Source organism: Mobula hypostoma, chromosome 29 (genome assembly GCF_963921235.1).
Source record: "Mobula hypostoma chromosome 29, sMobHyp1.1, whole genome shotgun sequence".
Taxonomy (NCBI): domain Eukaryota; kingdom Metazoa; phylum Chordata; class Chondrichthyes; order Myliobatiformes; family Myliobatidae; genus Mobula; species Mobula hypostoma.
The window spans coordinates 368,925-389,968 of record NC_086125.1 but is presented as its reverse complement, the minus strand read 5'-3'; the positions used below and the strand labels follow the sequence as shown (position 1 = coordinate 389,968).

General features: G+C 42.0%; 1 protein-coding gene across 1 annotated transcript in view; it reads left to right on the top strand.

Annotated features, from left to right (window-relative positions):
• The window catches only part of LOC134339400 (complement C3-like), a 219,169-nt gene that overhangs the window by 35,330 nt on the left and 162,795 nt on the right, over positions 1-21,044 (top strand). Inside the window, exons 9-12 of the mRNA XM_063035863.1 lie at positions 9,564-9,684; positions 15,199-15,314; positions 15,410-15,556; positions 17,932-18,144. Coding sequence (XP_062891933.1) covers positions 9,564-9,684; positions 15,199-15,314; positions 15,410-15,556; positions 17,932-18,144 — 597 coding nt within the window. The remainder of the gene's footprint in view (positions 1-9,563; positions 9,685-15,198; positions 15,315-15,409; positions 15,557-17,931; positions 18,145-21,044) is intronic.

The following is a 21,044-nucleotide window of genomic DNA, read 5'->3' as shown; positions in this document are numbered from 1 at the left end:
GTGGAAGTCGGAACACTTGGCACAAATGGCGATGGACATGGACCCAAGTTTAGAACGGAGTCAACATTTCAGTCGTTCCCTGCCATTAACCCTTCTTCCCTACAAGCAAATTTATGCTGAAAAACAAAATGCTGCCAAGCAAACAACCCTCACCACTTTCTTCAAATCGCTGTAATCTTCTGCTGCCGGCAGTTCTAAGAGTTCTGTGAGTCTTTCTTCACCCCTTGCTGTGCTTGATATTATCCTGATGACCACAACCATCCACCTTATCCGTGTAAAACTGCCCGACACCACAACAACCACTCATCTCCCAGAGCGAACACACCTGCCACTGTTAGTGAGTACTGTACACCCTCGGATGTTAACTTTCTATGATTTATTACATTGAATATTACCTGAAATTGATTAAATATAATACAAATGTTGTCTTGTAGTACTGCTTTTGTGTCGTATTGGTATAAAAATGTGAATAAGTTACAGATAAAACATATTTGGGAAGCCTTCTGGAACGCATTCTTATTTTCTCCATTTAAATAATTATTCACATTATGCGATTTCACATTATGCGTCAACTTCGAGGAAGGTATCCCTTGCATATAATGAGGATAGGTGTATACAGAAAGGTCAGGTGCATCTTATGGAGGGCTATTTCAAGAACAAAAGAACAAGTCTGATTGAGGTTAGAGGCAGAACCAAATGCACATCAACTCTGGCAGGGTTTGCAGGCCATTACTTCCTACACAGCGAAACCTAACATCATGAATGGCAGGGATGCTCCCAGATGAGCTGAAGGCCTTTTATGTACACTTTGAAAAGCAGCATAAAACTACAGTTATGAGGATCCCTGCAGCATCCGGTGACCACGTGAGCTCTGTCTTGGAGGCTGACATTAGCTTGTCTTCCAAGAGGATGAACAATCACAAGCGGCCAGGCCTCAATAGAAAACTTGGTAGGGCTCAGAAAACCTGTGCCAACCAACTGGTGGGTGTGTTCAAAGATATTTTCACTCTCTCATTGTTACAGTTCGAAGTTCCCAACTGCTTCAAAAAGGTAACAGTCATGCTAGTGCCCAAGAAGAAGAGAAGCCCTCTGGGCTTCCTCCCTCCCCCTTTCTTTCACCCTAGGCCTCCCTTCCCATGAGCCTCTCCCTTCTCCAGCCTCATATCCCTTTTGCCAATCAATTTTCCAGCTCTTAGCTCCATCTCTCCCCCTCCTGTCTTCTCCTATCATTTCGGATCTCCCCCTCCCCCTCCCACTTCGGGTCTCGGCCCGAAACGTCGACTGTACCTCTTCCTATAGGTGCTGCCTGGCCTGCTGAGTTCACCAGCAATTTTTGTGTGTGTTGCTTGAAATTCCAGCATCTGCAGATTTCCTCATGTTTGTGAAGAACAGAGTGAGCTGCCTTAATGACTATGAACCAGTAACACTCATATCTATGATGATGAAGTGCTTTGAGAGGTTGATTATGGCTAGAATCAACACCTGTCTGAGCTAGGATCTGGACCCACTGCAATTTGCCTATTGCTACATAGGTCTACAGTGGATGTGATACAATTGGCTCTTCATGTGGCCTTAGATCACCTGGACAATGGTAATATTTGTGTCAGGATGCTGTTTATTTACTACAGCTCAGTGTTAACACCATCATTCACACAGTTCTGATTGAAAAGCTCTAGAACCTCAGCCTTTGTACTTCCCTCTGCAACTGGATCCTTGACTTCTTCACCAGAAGACCACAGTCTGTGCATCAGAAATAACTTCTCCACCTCTCTGATTGGCTCACCTCAAGGTTGTGTACTTAGTCCACTGCTTTACTCCCTCTACACGCATAACTGTGTGGTTAGGCACAACTCAAACACCACCTGTAAATTTGCTAATTGTTGGCATAACCTCAAATGGTGATGAGAGGACGTACAAGAGTAAAAAATATCAGCTAGTTCAGTGGTGCCGTAGCAACAGCCTTTCACTCAATATTAGCAAGACCAAAGAACTGATTGTGGACTTCAGAAAGGGTAAGAAGAGTGAACATACACCAGTCCTCAGAGAGATCAGAACTGGGAATAATGAAGAGCTTCAAGTTCCTGGGTGTCAACATCTCCGAGGATCTATCCTGAGCCCAACATATTGACGCAGATACAAAGAAGGCACGGCAGCAGCTACATTTTGTTAGGAGTTTGACGAGATTTGATATGTCACCAAAGATTCTACAGATGTACCATGGAGAGCATTCTAGATGGCTGCGTCAACATCCTGGGCATGAGTCTCCATAGCATCCAGGACACCTTCAAGGAGCAGTGCTTCAACAGGTTTCAATAAATACATTTAACTTCAGAGGAATGTATACAATATACATCCTGAAATTCTTTTTCTTCGCAGATATCCACAAAAACAGAAGTGCTCCAAAGAATGAATGACAGTTAAACGTTAGAACCCCGAAGTCCCCCCAATTCCCCCTCCCTTATACAAGCAGCAGCAAGACAACAACCCCAGCCCACCCCCACCGGCAAAAAAGCATCAGCACCCTCCACTGAGCATTCAAGTGTGCAGCAAAGCATCAATAAAGACACAGACTTGCAGTACCCCAAAAACAACTCGTTCACCCAGTAATTTGACATACCACAGGATCCCTCTCTGTCCCCCCAAGGGAAAAAGGGGTGTCCCTGTTTCATGGCGAGTGGGAAGACACAACAATCAACTTGCTGATTTATAATGTTAAGAGTCTGTTGCGTTGCTTTTTCCATGCTCTGTGCCCAGATAGTCACCACCAAAAACGCGCAGCTCTCTGGACACACAACGTCTGGTAACTAGCCTGCTGCTCCCGATGTTCTGTGTTCTCCCACGACACTTCAGTCAAAGGCATCAGCCTAGAATCAGCCCGTCTCCAGAGCCACAAAAACTCGGAACCCTGAAGGCTCACTCGTCTTCCAGGCTACATCCTTGGGATATCAAAAAACAGCCAGTCATGAGGCCCTGAGAGTGGGTCCCATTCCCACAAAGAGCCAAAGTCTGAGTGTAACTCCAGGTCAGGGTCTTCAAAAGAACCCCCCACACCCTGAAAAGGAAAAAAAAATCAGATCTCAGAGATAGAAATAGAGCTGTTTCCAAAGATGCAGACAAAGGAGTCGCTGTTTAGCGCCATCCTGACTTCACCTCGCCTCCATTCAGGAGGGTGGCATCCATCATTAAGGATCCCCATCATGCAGATCATGCCCACTCCTCATTGCTACCATCAGGAAGGATGTACTGGAGCCTAAGGCACACACTCAACGATTCAGGAACAGCTTCTTCTCCTCTGCCATTAGATTTCTGAATGGACATTGAACCCCTGAACATTACCTCACTATTTTTTGAACTATATATTTAATTTAGCAATATTATGTGCATAATTACTGTAATTCAGTTTTTATTACTATGTATTGCAATCTAATGCTGCCGCAGAAACAACAAATTTCATGATATATTCCAATGATATTAAATCGGATTCTGAAAAATGAACTTGTTACAATTAACAACTAAACAAAAGGCATAACAATCACTTCTGAAGCCACTGATTATTTCATTGGGAACTGCAGCACTGCATCAGTTTAGGCTTGTATTACTGTTACCTCAGGTCAGAAAATTGGCCCAGATTTCTTGGCTTGGCAAAGGTAGGTATTTTTATTTATTTGGTTAAACTTTATACAAATTCAATCACCTTCTATTTCTGTATTGAATGGTAATAGAAATAAATAATGTCAGCACTTTCAAAACAAATTGCTGTCTTTGCCTATTACCCTGTTCTAACTTAAAACTCCACCCCTCCCCTCCTGACTCATATACCCCAACATCTATGAAATATTCAATAACATCATTACCAAGGTTTTCCCTGTACCTACAGCAAGGCTGTAGCATATTGGGTAGGTCCTGACAGCTGAGGTCGGCCCCGTGGTTTGTTCATTCTGCAGCATGTGGGAAATCAGGGATACCTCCTGTGTCCCTGACGACTATGTGTGCAGGAAATCTGTCCAGCTGCAGCTTCTGGCAGACCGCATTGAGCGGCTGGAGCTGCAATTGGATTCATACTGGAGCATCTGCGATGCTGAGATAGTCGTGAATAGCACGTTCAGTGTGTTGGCCACACCGCAGGTAAAGGCTACACAGGCAGAAAGGGAATGGGTGGCCACTAAACAGCGTAGCAGTAGGCAGGTAGTGCAGGAGTCCCCTGAGGTCATCTCCCTCCTAAACAGATATACTGTTTTGGATACTGTTCGGGGAGGTGTTTCGTCAGGGGAAGGCAGCAGCAGCCGAGTTCATGGCACCATGGGTGGCTCTGCGGCACAGGAGGGAAGGAAAAGGAGTGGGAGAGCTATAATGATAGGGGATTCAATTGTATGGGGAATAGATAGGCGTTTCTGCGGCCGCAAATGAGACTCCAGGAGGGTACGTTGCCCCCCTGGTGCAAGGGTCAAGGATGTCTCTGAGCGGCTGCAGGACATTCTGGAGTGGGAGGGTGAACAGCCAGCAGTCGTGGTGCACATAGGTACCAACGATATAGATAAAAAGCAGGATGAGGTCCTACGAGGTGAATTTAGGGAGTTAGGAGATAAACTAAAAAGTGGGACCACAAAGGTAATAATCTCTGGATTACTACCAGTGCCACGTGCTAGTCAGAGTAGAAATAGGAGGATATTTCAGATGAATACGTGGCTTGAAAAATGGTGCAAGGGGGAGGGATTCAAATTTCTGGGGCATTAGAACCAGTTCTGGAGGAGGTGGGACCGGTACAAACAGGACGGTCTGTACCTGGGCTGGACTAGAACCAATGTCCTAGGGGGAGATTTTGCTACTGTTGTTCAGGAGGATTTAAACTAATGTGACAGGGGGATGGGAACAAGTGCAGAGAGACAGACGGGTGTAAAATGAGGATAGAAGCAAAAAGTAGTAAGGTGAAAAGTAAAAGTGGCAGGCCGGCAAATCCAGGGCAAAAATCAAAAAGGGCCACTTTTCAATATAATTATATAAGGACTAAGAGTGTTGTAAAAGCAAGCCTGAATGCTTTGTGTGTCAATGTAAGGAGCATTCGTAACAAGGTGGATGAATTGAATTTGCAGATAGTTATTAATGAATATGATATAGTTGGGATCACAGAGACATGGCTCCAGGGTGACCAAGGATGGGAGCTCAACATTCAGGGATATTCAATATTCAGGAGGAATAGACATGAAAGAAAAGGAAGTGGGGTGGCATTGCTGGTTAGAGAGGAGATTAATGCAATAGAAAGGAAGGACATTAGCCAGGAGGATGTGGAATCGATATGGGTAAAACTGCATAACACTAAGGGGCAGAAAACGCTGGTGGGAATTATGTATAGGCCACCTAACAATAGTAGTGAGGTTGGGGATGGCATTAAACAGGAAATTGGAAATGCATTCAATAAAGGAACGGCAGTTATAATGGGTGACTTCAATCTACATATAGATTGGGTGAACCAAATTGGTAAAGGTGCTGAGGAAGAGGATTTCTTGGAATGTATGCGGGATAGTTTTCTGAACCAACATGTCAAGGAACAAACTAGAGAGCAGGCCATTCTAGACTGGGTATTGAGCAATGAGGAAGGGTTAGTTAGCAACCCTGTCGTGCGAGGCCCCTTGGGTAAGAGTGACCATAATATGGTGGAATTCTTCATTAAGATGGAGAGTGATATACTTAATTCAGTAACAAAGGTTCTGATCTTAAAGAAGGATAACTTTGAAGGTATGAGACATGAATTAGCTAAGATAGACTGGCAAATGACACTTAAGGGGTTGACGGTGGATATGCAATGGCAAGCATTTAAAGATCGCATGGATGAACTACAACAATTGTTCATCCCAGTTTGGCAAAAGAATAAACCAGGGAAGGTACTGCACCCGTGGCTGACAAGGGAAATTAGGGACAGTATCAATTCCAAAGAAGAAACATACAAATTAGTCAGAAAAAGCAGCACACCTGAGGACTGGGAGAAATTCAGACTCCAGCAGAGGAGGATAAAGAGCTTAATTAGGAAAGCGTAAAAAGGTTATGAGAGAAAGCTGGCAGGGAACATAAAAACTGACTGTAAAAGCTTTTATAGATATGTGAAAAGAAAAAGATTGGTTAAGACAAATGTAGGTCCCTTACAGTCAGAAACAGGTGAATTTATCATGGGAAGCAAGGACACGGCAGACCAATTGAATAACTACTTTGGTTCTGTCTTCACTAAGGAGGACATAAATAATGATCCGGAAATAGTAGGGGACCGAGGGTCTAGTGAGATGGAGGAACTGAGGGAAATACATTTTAGTAGGGAAGTGGTGTTGGGTAAATTGAAGAGATTAAAGGCAGATGAATCCCCAGGGCCAGATAGTCTGCATCCCAGAGCGCTTAAGGAAGTAGCCCAAGAAATAGTGGATGCATTAGTGATAATTTTTCAAAACTCTTTAGATTCTTGATTAGTTCCTGAGGATTGGAGGGTGGCTAATGTAACCCCACTTTTTAAAAAAGGAAGGAGAGAGAAACTGGGGAATTATAGACCGGTAAGCCTGACATTGGTGGTGGGGAAAATGCTAGAGTCAGTTACCAAAGATGTGATAACAGCACATTTGGAAAGCGGTGAAATCATCGGACAAAGTCAGCATGGATTTGTGAAAGGAAAATCATGTCTGACGAATCTCAGAATTTTTTGAGGATGTAACTAGTAGAGTGGATAGGGGAGAAACAGTGGATGCGGTATATTTGGATTTTCAAAAGGCTTTTGACAAGGTCCCACACAGGAGATTAGTGTGCAAACTTAAAGCACACGGTATTGGCGGTATGGTATTGATGTGGATAGAGAATTGGTTGGCAGACAGGAAGCAAAGAGTGGGAATAAACGGGACCTTTTCAGAATGGCAGACAGTGACTAGTGGGGTACCGCAAGGCTCAGTGCTGGGACCCCAATTGTTTACAATATATATTAATGACTTAGATGAGGGAATTAAATGCAGCATCTCCAAGTTTGCGGATGACGCGAAGCTGGGTGGCAGTGTTAGCTGTGAGGAGGATGCTAAGAGGATGCAGGGTGACTTGGATAGGTTAGGTGAGTGGGCAAATTCATGGCAGATGCAATTTAATGAGAATAAATATGAGGTTATCCATTTTGGTGGCAAGAACAGGAAAACAGATTATTATCTGAATGGTGGCCGATTAGGAGAAGGGGAGGTGCAACGAGACCTGGGTGTCATTGTACACCAGTCATTGAAAGTGGGTATGTAGGTGCAGCAGGCTGTGAAAAAGGTGAATGGTATGCTGGTATTCATAGCAAGAGGATTCGAGTACAGGAGCAGGGAGGTACTACTGCAGTTGTACAAGGCCTTGGAGAGAGCACACCTGGAGTATTGTGTGCAGTTTTGGACCCTGATCTGAGGAAAGACATTCTTGCCATAGAGGGAGTACAATGGAGGTTCACCAGATTGATTCCTGGGATGGCAGGACTTTCATATGATGAAAGACTGGATCAACTAGGCTTATACTCTCTGGAATTTAGAAGATTGAGGGGGGATCTTATTGAAACGTATAAGATTCTAAAGGGATTGGACAGGCTAGATGTAGGAAGATTGTTCCTAATGTTGTGGAAGTCCAGAACGAGGGGTCACAGTTTGAGGATAAAGGGGAAACCTTTTAGGAGCGAGATGAGGAAGAACTTCTTCACACAGAGAGTGGTGAATCTGTGGAATTCTCTGCCACAGGAAACAGTTGAGGCCAGTTCATTGGCTATATTTAAGAGGGAGTTAGATATGGCCCTTGTGGCTGAAGGTATCAGGGGGTATGGAGAGAAAGCAGGTACAGGGTTCTGAGTTGGATGATCAGCCATGATCATACTGAATGGAGGTGCAGGCTTGAAGGGCCGAATGGCCTACTCCTGCACCTATTTTCTATGTTTCTATGTTTCTAATCATATACCTAATAAAATGGTCCTTGAATATATGTTCAAAGTTCAAAATACATTTATTATCAAAGTATGTATGCAGTATACAACCTTGAGATTCCCCTTCCCACAGACATCCACGTAAGAAAGAAACACCATGGAACCCATTTAAAGAAAAAACCAAACACCTAACGCACAAAAAGAGAACAAATCACGTAAATAGCAAAAAACACAACATATAAAACATCACACTGCAGAATCATTGAAACACCCTAGAAATATTCAGTTTAATTAAATTTAGTGTTGTGCCATTCATTGACTGCAAGCCACAAAGCCAGTCCGCCTGGATCAAAATTGCACAAAATCGCAATAAAAATACGGCGCAACCAGAACTACATATAGCATGATTGCAGAGCCCAATCCACAAATCACATTGACTAAACCTTGTGTGAGACCCAAGACTCCAGCACATCCTCCGGCAGCATCGAGCGAGGGGGAGAGAAAGCCAGGTCAAACGCTGGCACTTTCTTCCAGGTGTAGCAAACAAGAGCAAGAGTGAGAGATCAGTTAAAAGCAGGTACCTTCCTCTGCAGCAGTGAGTGAGAGGGAGAGAGAGACCAGTCAAACACAGGCAGAAGGTGCTGAACTCCTCCTCACCATGTTGATTTCAATCGGGGTTGCGCTTTAATTGGTGAGAAGTGGAGTCTCATGCCCTGTCTCCAGGCTGCACACTCCACTTGGAACCTCCCCGCACTCCCTTGGAGACATCAAAGTGCCAGATCAATCAATAAGCCCAAAAACACACCATCAAAATGTAAATCACGGGTTCCAATTGCACACAGTTTGGTAGCAGAATCATATTTGGAAGATGAACAAGTACGAGAAGTAGGGTGGCAGCTTTTGGCATGTGGTTCATTGGTGCAATCTTCCTCGGATGATGTTCATGGTCTTCTGCTGCTGTTGCCCACCCACCTCAAGGTTCAACCTGTTGTACATTCAGAGATGCACTTCCACACACCACTGTTGTAACAGGCCACTGTTTGAGTTACTGTTGCTGTCTGTCAATTTGAACCAGTCTGGCCATTTTCCTCAGATCTCTCTCATTAACAAGGCATTTCCCCCCACAGAACAGCCACTCACTAGATTCTTTTTGTTTTTTGTCACATTCTCTGTAAGCACTAGACTGGTGTGCAGGGAAGCACCAGATCAGTACTGTAGTTTCTGGGATACTCTTGACCACATTTACATTCTTTCATGCATTGAGTTGTTGTCACATGATTGGTTGATTAGCTATTTTCATTCATGAGCCGGTGTACAGGTGTACCCAATGAAATGGCCACAGAGTGTTGTTTGATTCATATAAAATATAAAAAAGCTTAAGTAGTTTTAAGTGTTTTAATTTAAGTATTTTTGCAGTGAATTCTTCAGTTACTTCTGATTTTATATAACAATACAACACAAAATACAGATTATAACAAAAGATGCAGTGAAACATACTATCAATGAGAAAAGTGGAATTATATGTTAGGAGAGAGAGGATATAAGAGATGGATATATTTATGTATATTTGCATGTATATTTTCTTATAAAAGTTTACCATTAGCATCATCACAGAAAATCAGATGCAATAGCAGAAACTCTCTAAGCCCTTTACTTGCAGATTATAAATGGCCATGGAGCAGCTAAACTGACTAGTAGCCAGTTGACTAAGAGTTTTGATGACATTAACGCACTGGTTGGGAGTTCAATCTATGTCACTGCAAGTGTTATTACACATACAGGTGAGTGTTGTTCTTAATGCATTTTAAAAATCAACGTCACAATGGTTATGTTCTGTTATAACGGCATTGAAGATCTTGTCGTTTTTAATTTTATTGCTGGTTACACATACATTAGCTATCTTTGACATTGTATAATGTGGTTGGGTCTCCCCTCATGTTATCAGCTTAAGCTAGTCAGAATCATCTAGATAAGTAAAAGATTTAATTGAGTGAGTGATACATATGGCTACTTGCATTTGTGCTGTACAGGAGTATTTGCATTGCAGCTGTGTAAGGTCCAATTTGCATTCATTGTAGCCTATTAAACTGCTCACATCCACAAGTCCAGATTATGAGAACATCTTTCTAGTTGAAACAGTTCAGGAACCTTAAATTTTCTCCTTTGTCCTGGAAAAAGAGATACCAGAGATCCATCAAAATATTTAATGGAATTACAAAATCAATGTGCGTACGGCATTAAACTATTAAATAATTCTACTTCCAAGACATGACCTCTACTGTCTTCAGGTATGAAAACTACAGGTTCACAAAAATAAGACCATCTGAAATGAGCGCTGAAATACAGTTTGTTCACAGTTAATGAAGGTTTAAAATTCCCAAAGGACTAATTATTATGTCAAAAATTGCATTGCAGGAAGTACAGTATCTATAAGGTTGCAATGAATCAAAAGCAGACTGCACTTGTTCTGACAAACTGAAATGTGTAAATTGAAATATGCAAACCATTCTTTGAATGGTCATTGTTGCCCCCTTTTATCAAGCTTGTTTAATTAACCTTCTTCTCATGGCTTGGAGCAGTTGGGGCGAAGAGCCTGATGCCATGCTGTATGACTCTACAACTTTTTCTCAGTGACCCAGTCAAAAATGCTGTTAGATGTTACTGTTCTTCATCAATCTTTGTTTGAAAGGTAATTTGCAACAGAGTTCAACAGCCTTATTGTAACAAATATATCTTTAGTTAAGCAATAAATTAAATTCAATACTTTTTTATAGGCAAATTTTAAGTAAATAGCAGGGAAATAAATAGCTGGAAGAGTTCAGCAGATAGCATCACTGGAGGCAAAGGGATGGCTGATAATTCCAGACCCTGCATCAGGTTTCTTAAGTAAATATTTATTAACTGAGGCAAGCTGGATATCAGCCATTGCTTTCTTGATGCTAGTCTAATTCTGGAATCAGGACCTGATTAAGGTCTTGGATCGAAACTTCCACACTTTGTTCCTTACCATAGATGTTGCCTGACCCGCTGAGTTTCTCCAGTATTTTGTATGCTTTACTCTGGATTTCCAGCATCAGCAGGAAGGCTTGTGTCTGTAATTAGGCGAGCATTGATAAAGGAATAGCTGATATACTGCTCTCCCCAGTCAATAAAAAATAGAGTTAAATGGCATAAGTGTACTATAAACTACAAATTCAATAAGTCATGCAATAAAAGGAATAATGTGGTAGTGTTCATGGGCTTATGGACAGTTCAGAAATCTGATAACAGAAGGGAAAAAAACTATTCCTGAATAGCTGAGTCTTCCTCAACAGTAGTAATGAGAATGGAGGCAGTGGTTAATAATGGAAACTGCCTTCTTGGAGCACGACCTCTTCACAACCTTCATCCTATGGAACATGATAGTTCTGGAAGGCAGCATAGCAGCATCTTCTCAAGAGTATTTGCTGAATGAAAAGGCATAGTATAACTGTTTTATGATTTTTAAGTTATGTTGTGGATTGTACTATTTAAATCTGTATTTTTTTCTCTCTGTGGAACCTGCTCATCAGCAGCCAGCCATGTTGTCGTTATCTACGCATAGATGAGAGGGCATCTCTTATGATGATAGGATGTGCAAGCTAGGGCTTTTCTCTTTGGAGCAAAGGAGGATGAGAGGTGACTTGACAGAGAAGAGACAAGAGAATAACAGGCATAGAGCAAGGAGTGGGCAGTCAGATACTCTTTCCCAGGGCAGAAATGACTAATGCAAGGGGGCATAATTTTAAGGTGATTGGAGAAAATTAGAGAGAGAATGTCAAAGATACATTTCTTATACTGAAAGTAGTGGGTGTATGGAACACCACACCAGGTGTGGTGGTAGAGCCTGATACATTAGGGACATTTAAGAAACTCTAAGATTGGTAAATGAATGCAAGAACAATGGAGAGCTCTGTGAAATGGGAGGGTTGGATTGATCTTAGAGTAGGCTAAAAGGTTGACACAAAACTGTGCTATACTGTTTAATGTTCTATATTCTATTAAAATTCTAAAATGCACTCTGGACCTATACTAAAACTTGCACACTCATCATTGATAATGAGGAATAATGAAGAGTTTTGTACAGCATTCTGATTCTTAGAAAAGTAGTCTCTTGTTACTGGTCCAGATGCGGAACTACAGTGTTTAGACCGACAGAAGCAAAACCGCAGAGATTCTGTAAATAAAGTGGAAGCAGTAGGTACCTGAGACTAGAATTGAGACAGGATACAAGACAGAAACAAGGACAGGATTCGAAACCAGATGCTAGATGAGAATCCAGAGCTGATGATTAAGCACCAGGCCTCAGTTCAGGTGCTCTTCAAATATTAAAATCCTGGCACCAAAACATGGCTGCCAATTAGCAGGGAGGACCTGAATCTGTAAAGGGGCTACACCAGCTATACATATTCCAGAGAGCTGGAGCATCTAAACCCAGAAGTTGACATGGTCGGGTGCATATTGTAACAGGACCCGCTCCCTAATGGCTGACTCCTGATGACCCTGGCTGTTCAGAAAAACAATGATGGTAGTCATGGATGAGAGCCGGATCCAAGATGCCAAATGAGCACCACTCTTCAGGTCAAAATCCTTCCCAGTCCACGAGAAACTGCCAAACACCCGGAACAGTTCATGAATCCAGAGTTCTTTTTCCGGTGAAGACCTATTCCCCATTGACAAACCTGGGTGGCAGTTGGGCTAAAGGACTGGTGCCTGCAGGTTTTAACTTGGAAATGTGAAAAATGGGATTGACCTCGAGGGTCTTGGGGAACTGCAAGGTGGAAGGCACTGGGTTTACTTTCTTGAGAACATTGAAGGGTCCGATGAACTTGGGTATCAGTTTCCTAGGCTCCACCCAGATCAGCAAATCCTGAGTAGACAGCCAGACCCGTTACCCAGGCTGTAAAGCTGATCCTTGTCTTCTCTTGCAGTTAGCTTTCATTTCAGCCTTTCTCGGTAGAGACCAACAAAATATATCTTGCCCTAGTCCACTTTTCCTTGCAGCATTGGATGAGATCTCTGGCCTCAGGAGTCCCAACCTTGGCATGCTGCTCAGTTCCGAGTGGGGTAATACTCAAATTGATATTCGAACGGGGACTTCACATGTGCAGAATGCTGTAGCTCCAATCAGTGTATAGAACACCCTCCAAAAACATAACACAAATTATAGACCCCGATCTGACACAATATTCACTAGAAATCCGTGGATCCTGTAGATTGCCCTCTTGCAACAACTAGACCATGCAATGATTTTTCCTTGCTTCCAGTTCATGGAAGGGTTATGCTCGAGGATCAGGGGTATGTGAGAAGAATCAATGATATGGAAACAAATGTCCTCCACATGTTTCCCTATCCTCATTTGCAAAACTGATACCTGCTGCAGGATCTGCCTGGACCCAAAAGGACGACCGTCCAGGATAGCTGTGGGCATGGGCTGACTCAACTGTTGTAGAGGTATGCTGAGCCAACCGGCAGATCCCAAGTCCAGGAAGTCACCAGCTGCCCCAAAGTTCACAAAGGCATTTACCTCTCACTGGGAGCTCCCTGCCTTCAGCATGACACCAGAATCAGTGGAGTTGGGAGCATTGGCTGCTACCTTCACTGTCCTCCTGACACTGGACAGTCTTAGCAGTCTTAGATGGTTACAGGTTCAGACTTTTGGCACGCAGGTGACCTGCTTCCCTGCAGTAACAGCAGCAACCTCGACTCCGATACCAGGACCTCTCATTGAAGGAGAGTCTTTTGCAGCCGATTTACATGGGTTTGGCAGGATTTTGTGCAGATGGGCTGGTCATTGTCCGAGGTTGGGAAGTGGAACTGTAATGCATTGAGGCTTGGCTTGGGCTATCCCTCTTCGACCTCCTGAGGTAGTTCCACTTTCACTCCACCAGGCATTTAATGAGGCAAATGGACTGAACAATCAGAGCCTCTATGTCCTCTACTAGCTCTCCCAGGGCAAGGACATCTTTTAATTTGCCTTGGATTCATGGCGATACATAGTGGTCAGCCTCCTCATTCCACCCATGTTCCTCAACCAAAGTCCAAAACTCAATAGCATAGTTGTTTGCTGACCAACTAAGCTGATGTAGCTTCATCAAATGATCCGAGGCTCTGTTAGTTCTGGCGGGATGATAGAACACTCTCTTCAAGGCGTTCATGAATTCTTCCAAATCAGAGCTGATCTCCGGCCGTCATTCCAAATACTCAAGCCAGGGCTTTCCTGGTCAGGTGAGAGATCATGAAGGTTACTTTTCCGCACACCACAGGGATTCAGGATGGCTGGAGTTCAAACACCAAAGAACACTGAGTGACGAGGCTGCAGCAAGAGCCCAGGTCACTGCTGAATCTCTCTGGGATCAGAAGATGGACTGACTCCGCAGAGTGATCGACAACATCACCTGAGTGATTCTGGCTTCCTCCAGTTGGTGCATGCCAACCTGGCGGTGTTGTATCTCCTGGCTCTGTCTTGAAATTTTCTCACTGTGGCTGACCACAGCTGATGAGAGGCTCCAGTACCCTGCTCAATCCACCTTAGGCTCAATCGTACTGTGACGAGAGACATAGGCGAGGATAGTTAGCAGCCAAGTGCTGGAGTATCCAAGACTCGAATCGACACACGATGCGAGGCTGAAATGAGGACAGGGTTCTAAACTAGATGCTGGAGGAGAATCAAAAGCAGAGCTGATGACCGAGCACTGAACCTCAGTTCAGGTGCTCTTTAAATATTGAAATCCTGGTGCCAAAATATGGTCACCAATAAGCAGTGTGAGCCTGAGTCTTTAAAGGAGCCGTACCAGCTATCCATATTCTGGAGAATCGATCCACCTAAATCCCAGAAGCTTCTGCAGTCGGGTGCATAACGTATCGGGAACATTTAAAAATAAATTCATCTAATTGCTCATCTCACGGGGTGTTGTGACTTCTTTTGGAAATTCTGGCACAGAGTGAACTGCACCAATATTGCCATTGAAAAATTCATCAGAATCTCCAGCACCTTTATGTGAGAGTCAATGCCCTGCAGGAATAATGGAGCACATTGCCACAGTGTCTTCTCAATGTTTTCAATCTGGGGAGCATGTTATTATTAATGCAAAATACTCCATTGAATCTAGGCATTATTTTGTAAAGGCTTCCATAAGCAAATTAAAACATATGTATTCTTATGCTGCTATTAAATTCTAGCAAGCCCAGAGCATATTTCCTTGATGTATGCAGTTGTGTAAAATGTCTCACGTATTATTTTGTATCTGTTTTTCATTTCTCTTTTTCTATCACAGGCACTGACCTTGTAGAAGCAGAAAAAACTGGCATAAAAATAGTTGAGAGCCCATATACAATCTCGTTCACCAAAACGTCCAAGTATTACAAGCCTGGGATGCCCTTTGAAATGATGGTACAGTTCCCATTTTCTTCATCTCACTCTCTTCCTTTTCCATAACTTCATGGTACATCTTTACTCAATCATTCTCTTGTTCTTTGTTACCCAAGGTCTATGTAACTAATCCTGATGGCTCCCCTGCCAATAACGTTCCTGTGAAGGTGGCTGGTCATGATGTCACTTCGAAAACTCATGCTGATGGAATTGCTAAATTGACAATAAATACACCTGGAGAGTCAAAGGTCGTACGAAAACAAGTAAGAAATAAGCTATTTCATATGCTTTCATAGAATGAAATAACAAAGTGCAGGTCTTTTTCCTATTGTGCTTGAGCTGGCTCTTTCAATTATTACCACTCCCTTTTCACTGCACCCTTTTCCTTTCCTTCAAATGTTTATCCAATTCCCTTTTGAAAGTTACTGTTGAAATGGCTTCCACATTCCTTGCAAGCAGTACATTCCAGATCATAACTGTATTCTACAGGATTTTCCACTAGTTATGTTACACATCTGTTCTTTGCTTATAGGCACCTCTTCCCTGATACATCTTACTTTGTTAAAGTTTGTCTGATTTAGAAAATCCCTGTTATATCTTCTACTGATGTTCTCTTCAGACAAAGTAAACTGTAGTGAAACTTATCAGCCAATTTTCACAATAATTTTAAAGACCATAATTATTTCAAATTAGCATGTATTTGAATGAGTTACTTACATAATATTATTAAACACTTTTCAGGTGTATTTGTGTTCCCATACATAGAATACTAAAGCAACCATTTATATTTTGTTGTTTGTAACAATATATTTGGAAATCAAAACGACATACTTGTGAGGTACTGTGGACCATTTTCAGTAACACAAATGCACACCACCACAAGCTGTAACTTCTTGGTTTAGCATACCTCTCAGTATCAAGCCAGAGGACTAACCCTGGTTCAATGAAATGTGCAGAAGGACACCTCAGGAGCAGTTAAGAACTTGAACTTAGTGAAGCTACAATATATGACTACATGTGTGTTAAACTCTTCAGGGCAGTATCTTCAGTTGTGGTAAACAGCAAAAATGGCTGACAATCAACGGTGCTAAGCAGACTTCAATATTTTGAAGTTCTGTGATCCTACCATATCTAGTTATAAATGATTAACAGCTAACAGGTTCCAAAATTATCCCCACTTGCAGTAAAATCATTTATCAAAGACGAGTTTTGATTTCGGCCAATACAATAGGAACAGAAACGTCATAGGCATCAATTCAAGTTCACGTTCAAGTTTACTTATCATTCAACTATACATGAATATAGGCAAATAAAACAGTGTTCCTCTGGGCCAAGATGCAAAACTCATTACCAACAGCACACAACATATAGCACATATAGTTATGTGGATGATTTTGGCAAATGGGTCGGGTAAATACCTTTGTGAGACAATGGAATTGTGTGTCTGTATTGTTTAATGCCTGGATCACCAGAAAATCATGGTGCTGCTTTCTGGCATACTGCTTCACAGAGCGAGGTTGTCTCTGGTGTTGCCCTTTAGCATACTGCTATAGACATAAGACTATGGGGTATCGGCCTTGAGCCTACAGCTGTACACCACAGGGCTACGTGACTTAGATGTTTTTCCCTCTAGCTTTCTTAGAACAATACCAAATATAGAAACATTGATCAAACTATATCCATTAGAATCAAACATAAAGAGGGTGCATGTAGTGATTGTAAGCAGGGTCATTGCCCTCTCGAGGGATGGAGGGATGGCTCCCCGTGTCGTGTAAATAAAGTCTCCCAGGTCTGAGGTCTTGTGTGGAAGAAGAAACTCCCTAACAGGTTACAATAGCAGAAGAACATACAGTCACTGGAACAAATAATATAGCCCGTTCCTGAGCGCCATGCCCTGTAGGTAGATGGTGCATGGGATGTTATCCTGGTCCAGTTTGTTCTTCCACAAAACAAACTCTGGAGAGCAGCACGCAGTGAACACTAGAAGCAGTACTGATGGGATTGGCCAGTCCCCAACCCAGTACAGATTCTAGCAAACCCATAGACGTTGCTTTTCTCTCTTGCACTGCCTCCAATGTCTATTCCCCTGGGCAGCTACAAAAGACAACCTCTGGGGCATGAGAGCCTAGTCTGTGCCATAACTGAGGCAATGCAGCTCCCCCACCATCAGTCTTGCTATTGAACCAGTTCAGTTTTCTACATTGCCAATGTCCATCAGGGTCTTTCAATCACAAGAAAAATGTCCAAGACAATCATTCACTCCACTTGTTTGACCATGAACCACTCTGGCACAACAGTATGCTACAAGTCCAGGCAATAACACAACAACAGTATACAAAAAATCCAGCTCCTCTACTATCGAGCAGCTCGCTGATGGAGTAGACCCATACTACATAATTTTCTTAATATTCAGCAGCGTCTTGATATTGTAAAAAAAACATAAGGGACGAACAATTACAACTTTGGTTGCTCCTACTGCCCACCGACTGATGAATTAGTATATGAATTAAGAAACTTAACTTTTCATTTACTAATTCACGTTATAAAATGAAGTATACTGCATTTTTTAAGTTGGTGGGAGATCAACATGTGCTCAACAGTTGGAATTTACTTCTCCCCTTTTTCTTTCTGCTTACAGGTTTTAACAGAAGTTCCTGATACTCCCAACAATCGACAGGCATCTGCATGGATAACTGCAGAGCGCTATTTGACACAACATGGTTCAGCAAACTACCTGCACATTAGTATTTCACAAACAGATTTAAGTCCAGGTGAAGATTTATTGGTTAATCTGTACCCCCGAAATGACAATCCACAAGTCCAGGAGAAAATAAAATACTTCACCTACTTGGTATGTTTTTCTGCACACTTGTCATACCTCATATTAGTATTCAATTTGAATTAACTAACCCTCAGTGAAAATAGCAGCAAGTATTTATAAAGGTAAATTAAAGTAATAAGTTAGTCATTACTTAAAAAAATCTCCATTGAGTCTAGGAGGTATTTGGAAAACTCTTTACATAAGCTAAACTTTATGGAAGGAATGAATGGTGAAGTGTTTTAATTTGGTGATGAATTGTTGTTCATTTTCACACCTTTTGGTGCAGCGGGTGGTTTCTTTTCTCATTTCCAGAACATTTGTCTGCTTATTTATGAAGTTGAGTTACTAGCTCAATACTCAACCCTGAACAGGTGGAAAGTAGGTAAGGAGCTGGCCAGATTAGAACCCAAGACCATTTGCCTTAAATTCCAGTACTGATGCCACTACACCACCGGCTGGCTAATTTGGTAAAGAATGAGGCCAGAATTGGGGGATGTATGGATGTTTTACAGGTTCATAGAACAAGAGGATATTGCAGCAATTGTGATGGATGGGGTGAGATCATGAAAATAAGAATTGAAAACCAAAATAAATCAGTGATTTATTTAGCTGGGTTCCATTACAAGTTATTATATGTTGGTTCATATTGGTTGGTGAGTTTTAGATTGCTTCACTATTATGAAAATTAAGAAAAACTTCGGTCAAGATAGAACCACCAAAATGTAACACAATAAAGTCACTCCAAAATGCATTCCCAGATTAACCATGGGATAAATGTTGCCTGCATTCCCAGATAGCAAAGGCAAACATAAATGTTTTAGTTAATTAATTATTGGAGATAAGACTCTAAAATACTGAGGACCAAGGTCTTCTGCAATGCAGACTAAGCTTCCATGAACAACTGTGAACAAGTGTGTATATGTTGCTTTGCAATCGTACCATCATTATGCAAGTTACAGAGACTGTAGACAGAGGGAGAAGGGTGTTAAAGTTGAATCTGAATAAAACTCGGGAGACCAGCTTCTTATCGTCACCATGGTTTATTGCACACTCTTCTGCAGGAACTTGAGACCCAGTTGTCAAAGCGAAGGCACATAAGCACTGCCACCTTCTGACAAGTGGACTAACTTAATCAGGTTACAGCTGTATACCTATACATAGTAAGCCCCATACATTACTATTGCAAGATATTATTTGAACTGGTACGCCCACCAAGTCTGTTGGTGCAAAACTTAATTACTTAGATAAGAGAGTCCACTAAATCAAGGTTTTAATTACAGATGGAGGTACTGTCCAGTCCTTATCAGTTATTCCCTTTGCAAGGCCTGACTTAATTACAGACAGATGTTCATTCCTGTCCTTATCAGCAAGTCCTCCTTTCCCTGTAATCAAACAAGGGTACAATGTGTAATATATAATGTTATCAACCTCCCAATTTCTCTCTGCAAGCTGAAAAGAACTGATAGTGAGCCTGGCCTAGCTAACCGCTGAAGACAGAGTTTACTTCAGTTCAAAAATTCCTATTCAGTCCCAATTATTCTTTTAGCCAGAGGTTACATAGGTTCAAAATGATTTTTTTTATATATCCTCAAATCCTCAAGAGTGTTGGGAGAGAGAGAGTCGATAGGTGGGAAATACCGTGATAGTTGTGAAAACCTGCTCCAGTCCCACCAAACCGGTGAGATTGAGACGGCTCTCCCACCCTAGACCCCGCTTTGTGTGGATGCTGTGTAATTTGCTAACCTGTTACAAATTAGTGCCAAGAAATAACAGACAGCGCACTGCATATGATTAAAGGATTATATTCATGAATCTTAACTAAAAGGTTAGTAAAGAAAAGAATGAAAAAACAAAAAGAGCCCATTATAATTAAACAGTACAATGTGCACCAGGTGGAGCTTAATTCACAGATCCTCAGTCGATCCTGCTGTCCGACTGAGGATCCTAAAGACCCAGCTCACATTCCAAAGCATCTGTTATCTCTAACCATAACCGAAACACTGCTTCTACAGAAAGACCATTATGTTAGCAGTGAAACCTTTCCCAGGGTGTTACAGTTGGAAGAGTACCATGGATAAGGGATGGATAATGAAGAAGCAGAGGGCCTAGGAAGGTGACTGTTGAAAATAATGCTGCTGAATATTGTTGCAGCTGTTTTTCACTCATAAGATGGAATGTGTAGTCTGCTTCATAATTGATTGGCCTCACTCAATTAGTAAGAAAAAATGTGAATTCCAAAGTTTTTTATGAATTCTATTAAGAATTTTCAAAAGTATTCAAATGAATAGTATCAATATGAAGATGCAATAGACTGCATTCCAGATAAAGTACCTTGACCTGAGTCATTGACTTTCATTAAATGCTACCTGATCCACTGAGCTCCCCCAGTATTGTGTGTACCTTTGATGGGCTGATAAATCCTATGTAATTGTGTCCCAGCTAAAATGCTGAAAGACACACTATCTATGCTGTGCTGACCTATGTACCCAAAATCCTGTAATGTAAAAGGTTCCTATAAACTCCTGATAATATTCCTACTCTTTGGCAATCTATCTCTTAGTTTTGTTGTTACAATTGAAGTTAAACACATTGCCAGTCATAGAGTTAGAAATGATAGGTAGGTAAGGATGAAATACCAATCGCCCATGATCTATCTCAACTACAGAACTGGTTCAAGGGGTTTCATGACTACCTCTAATGCCAGCTTCAAACTTGGTTGCAATTTTTCAGTTGGAGTTCCTTGGGCAAGAAGCTGCAGGGAGTGTGGATACAGCCTAGCTCATGAAAACAAGCCTCCCATTTATGGACCCTATCTATACCTCTGTCTGCATCAGCTGTATCAGTAAAGGAGCCAATATAATCAAAGATCCCACACACCCTGGACATACTCTCTTCTCTTCTCTTCTCTTCTATCCTAGAGAGAACAAAAG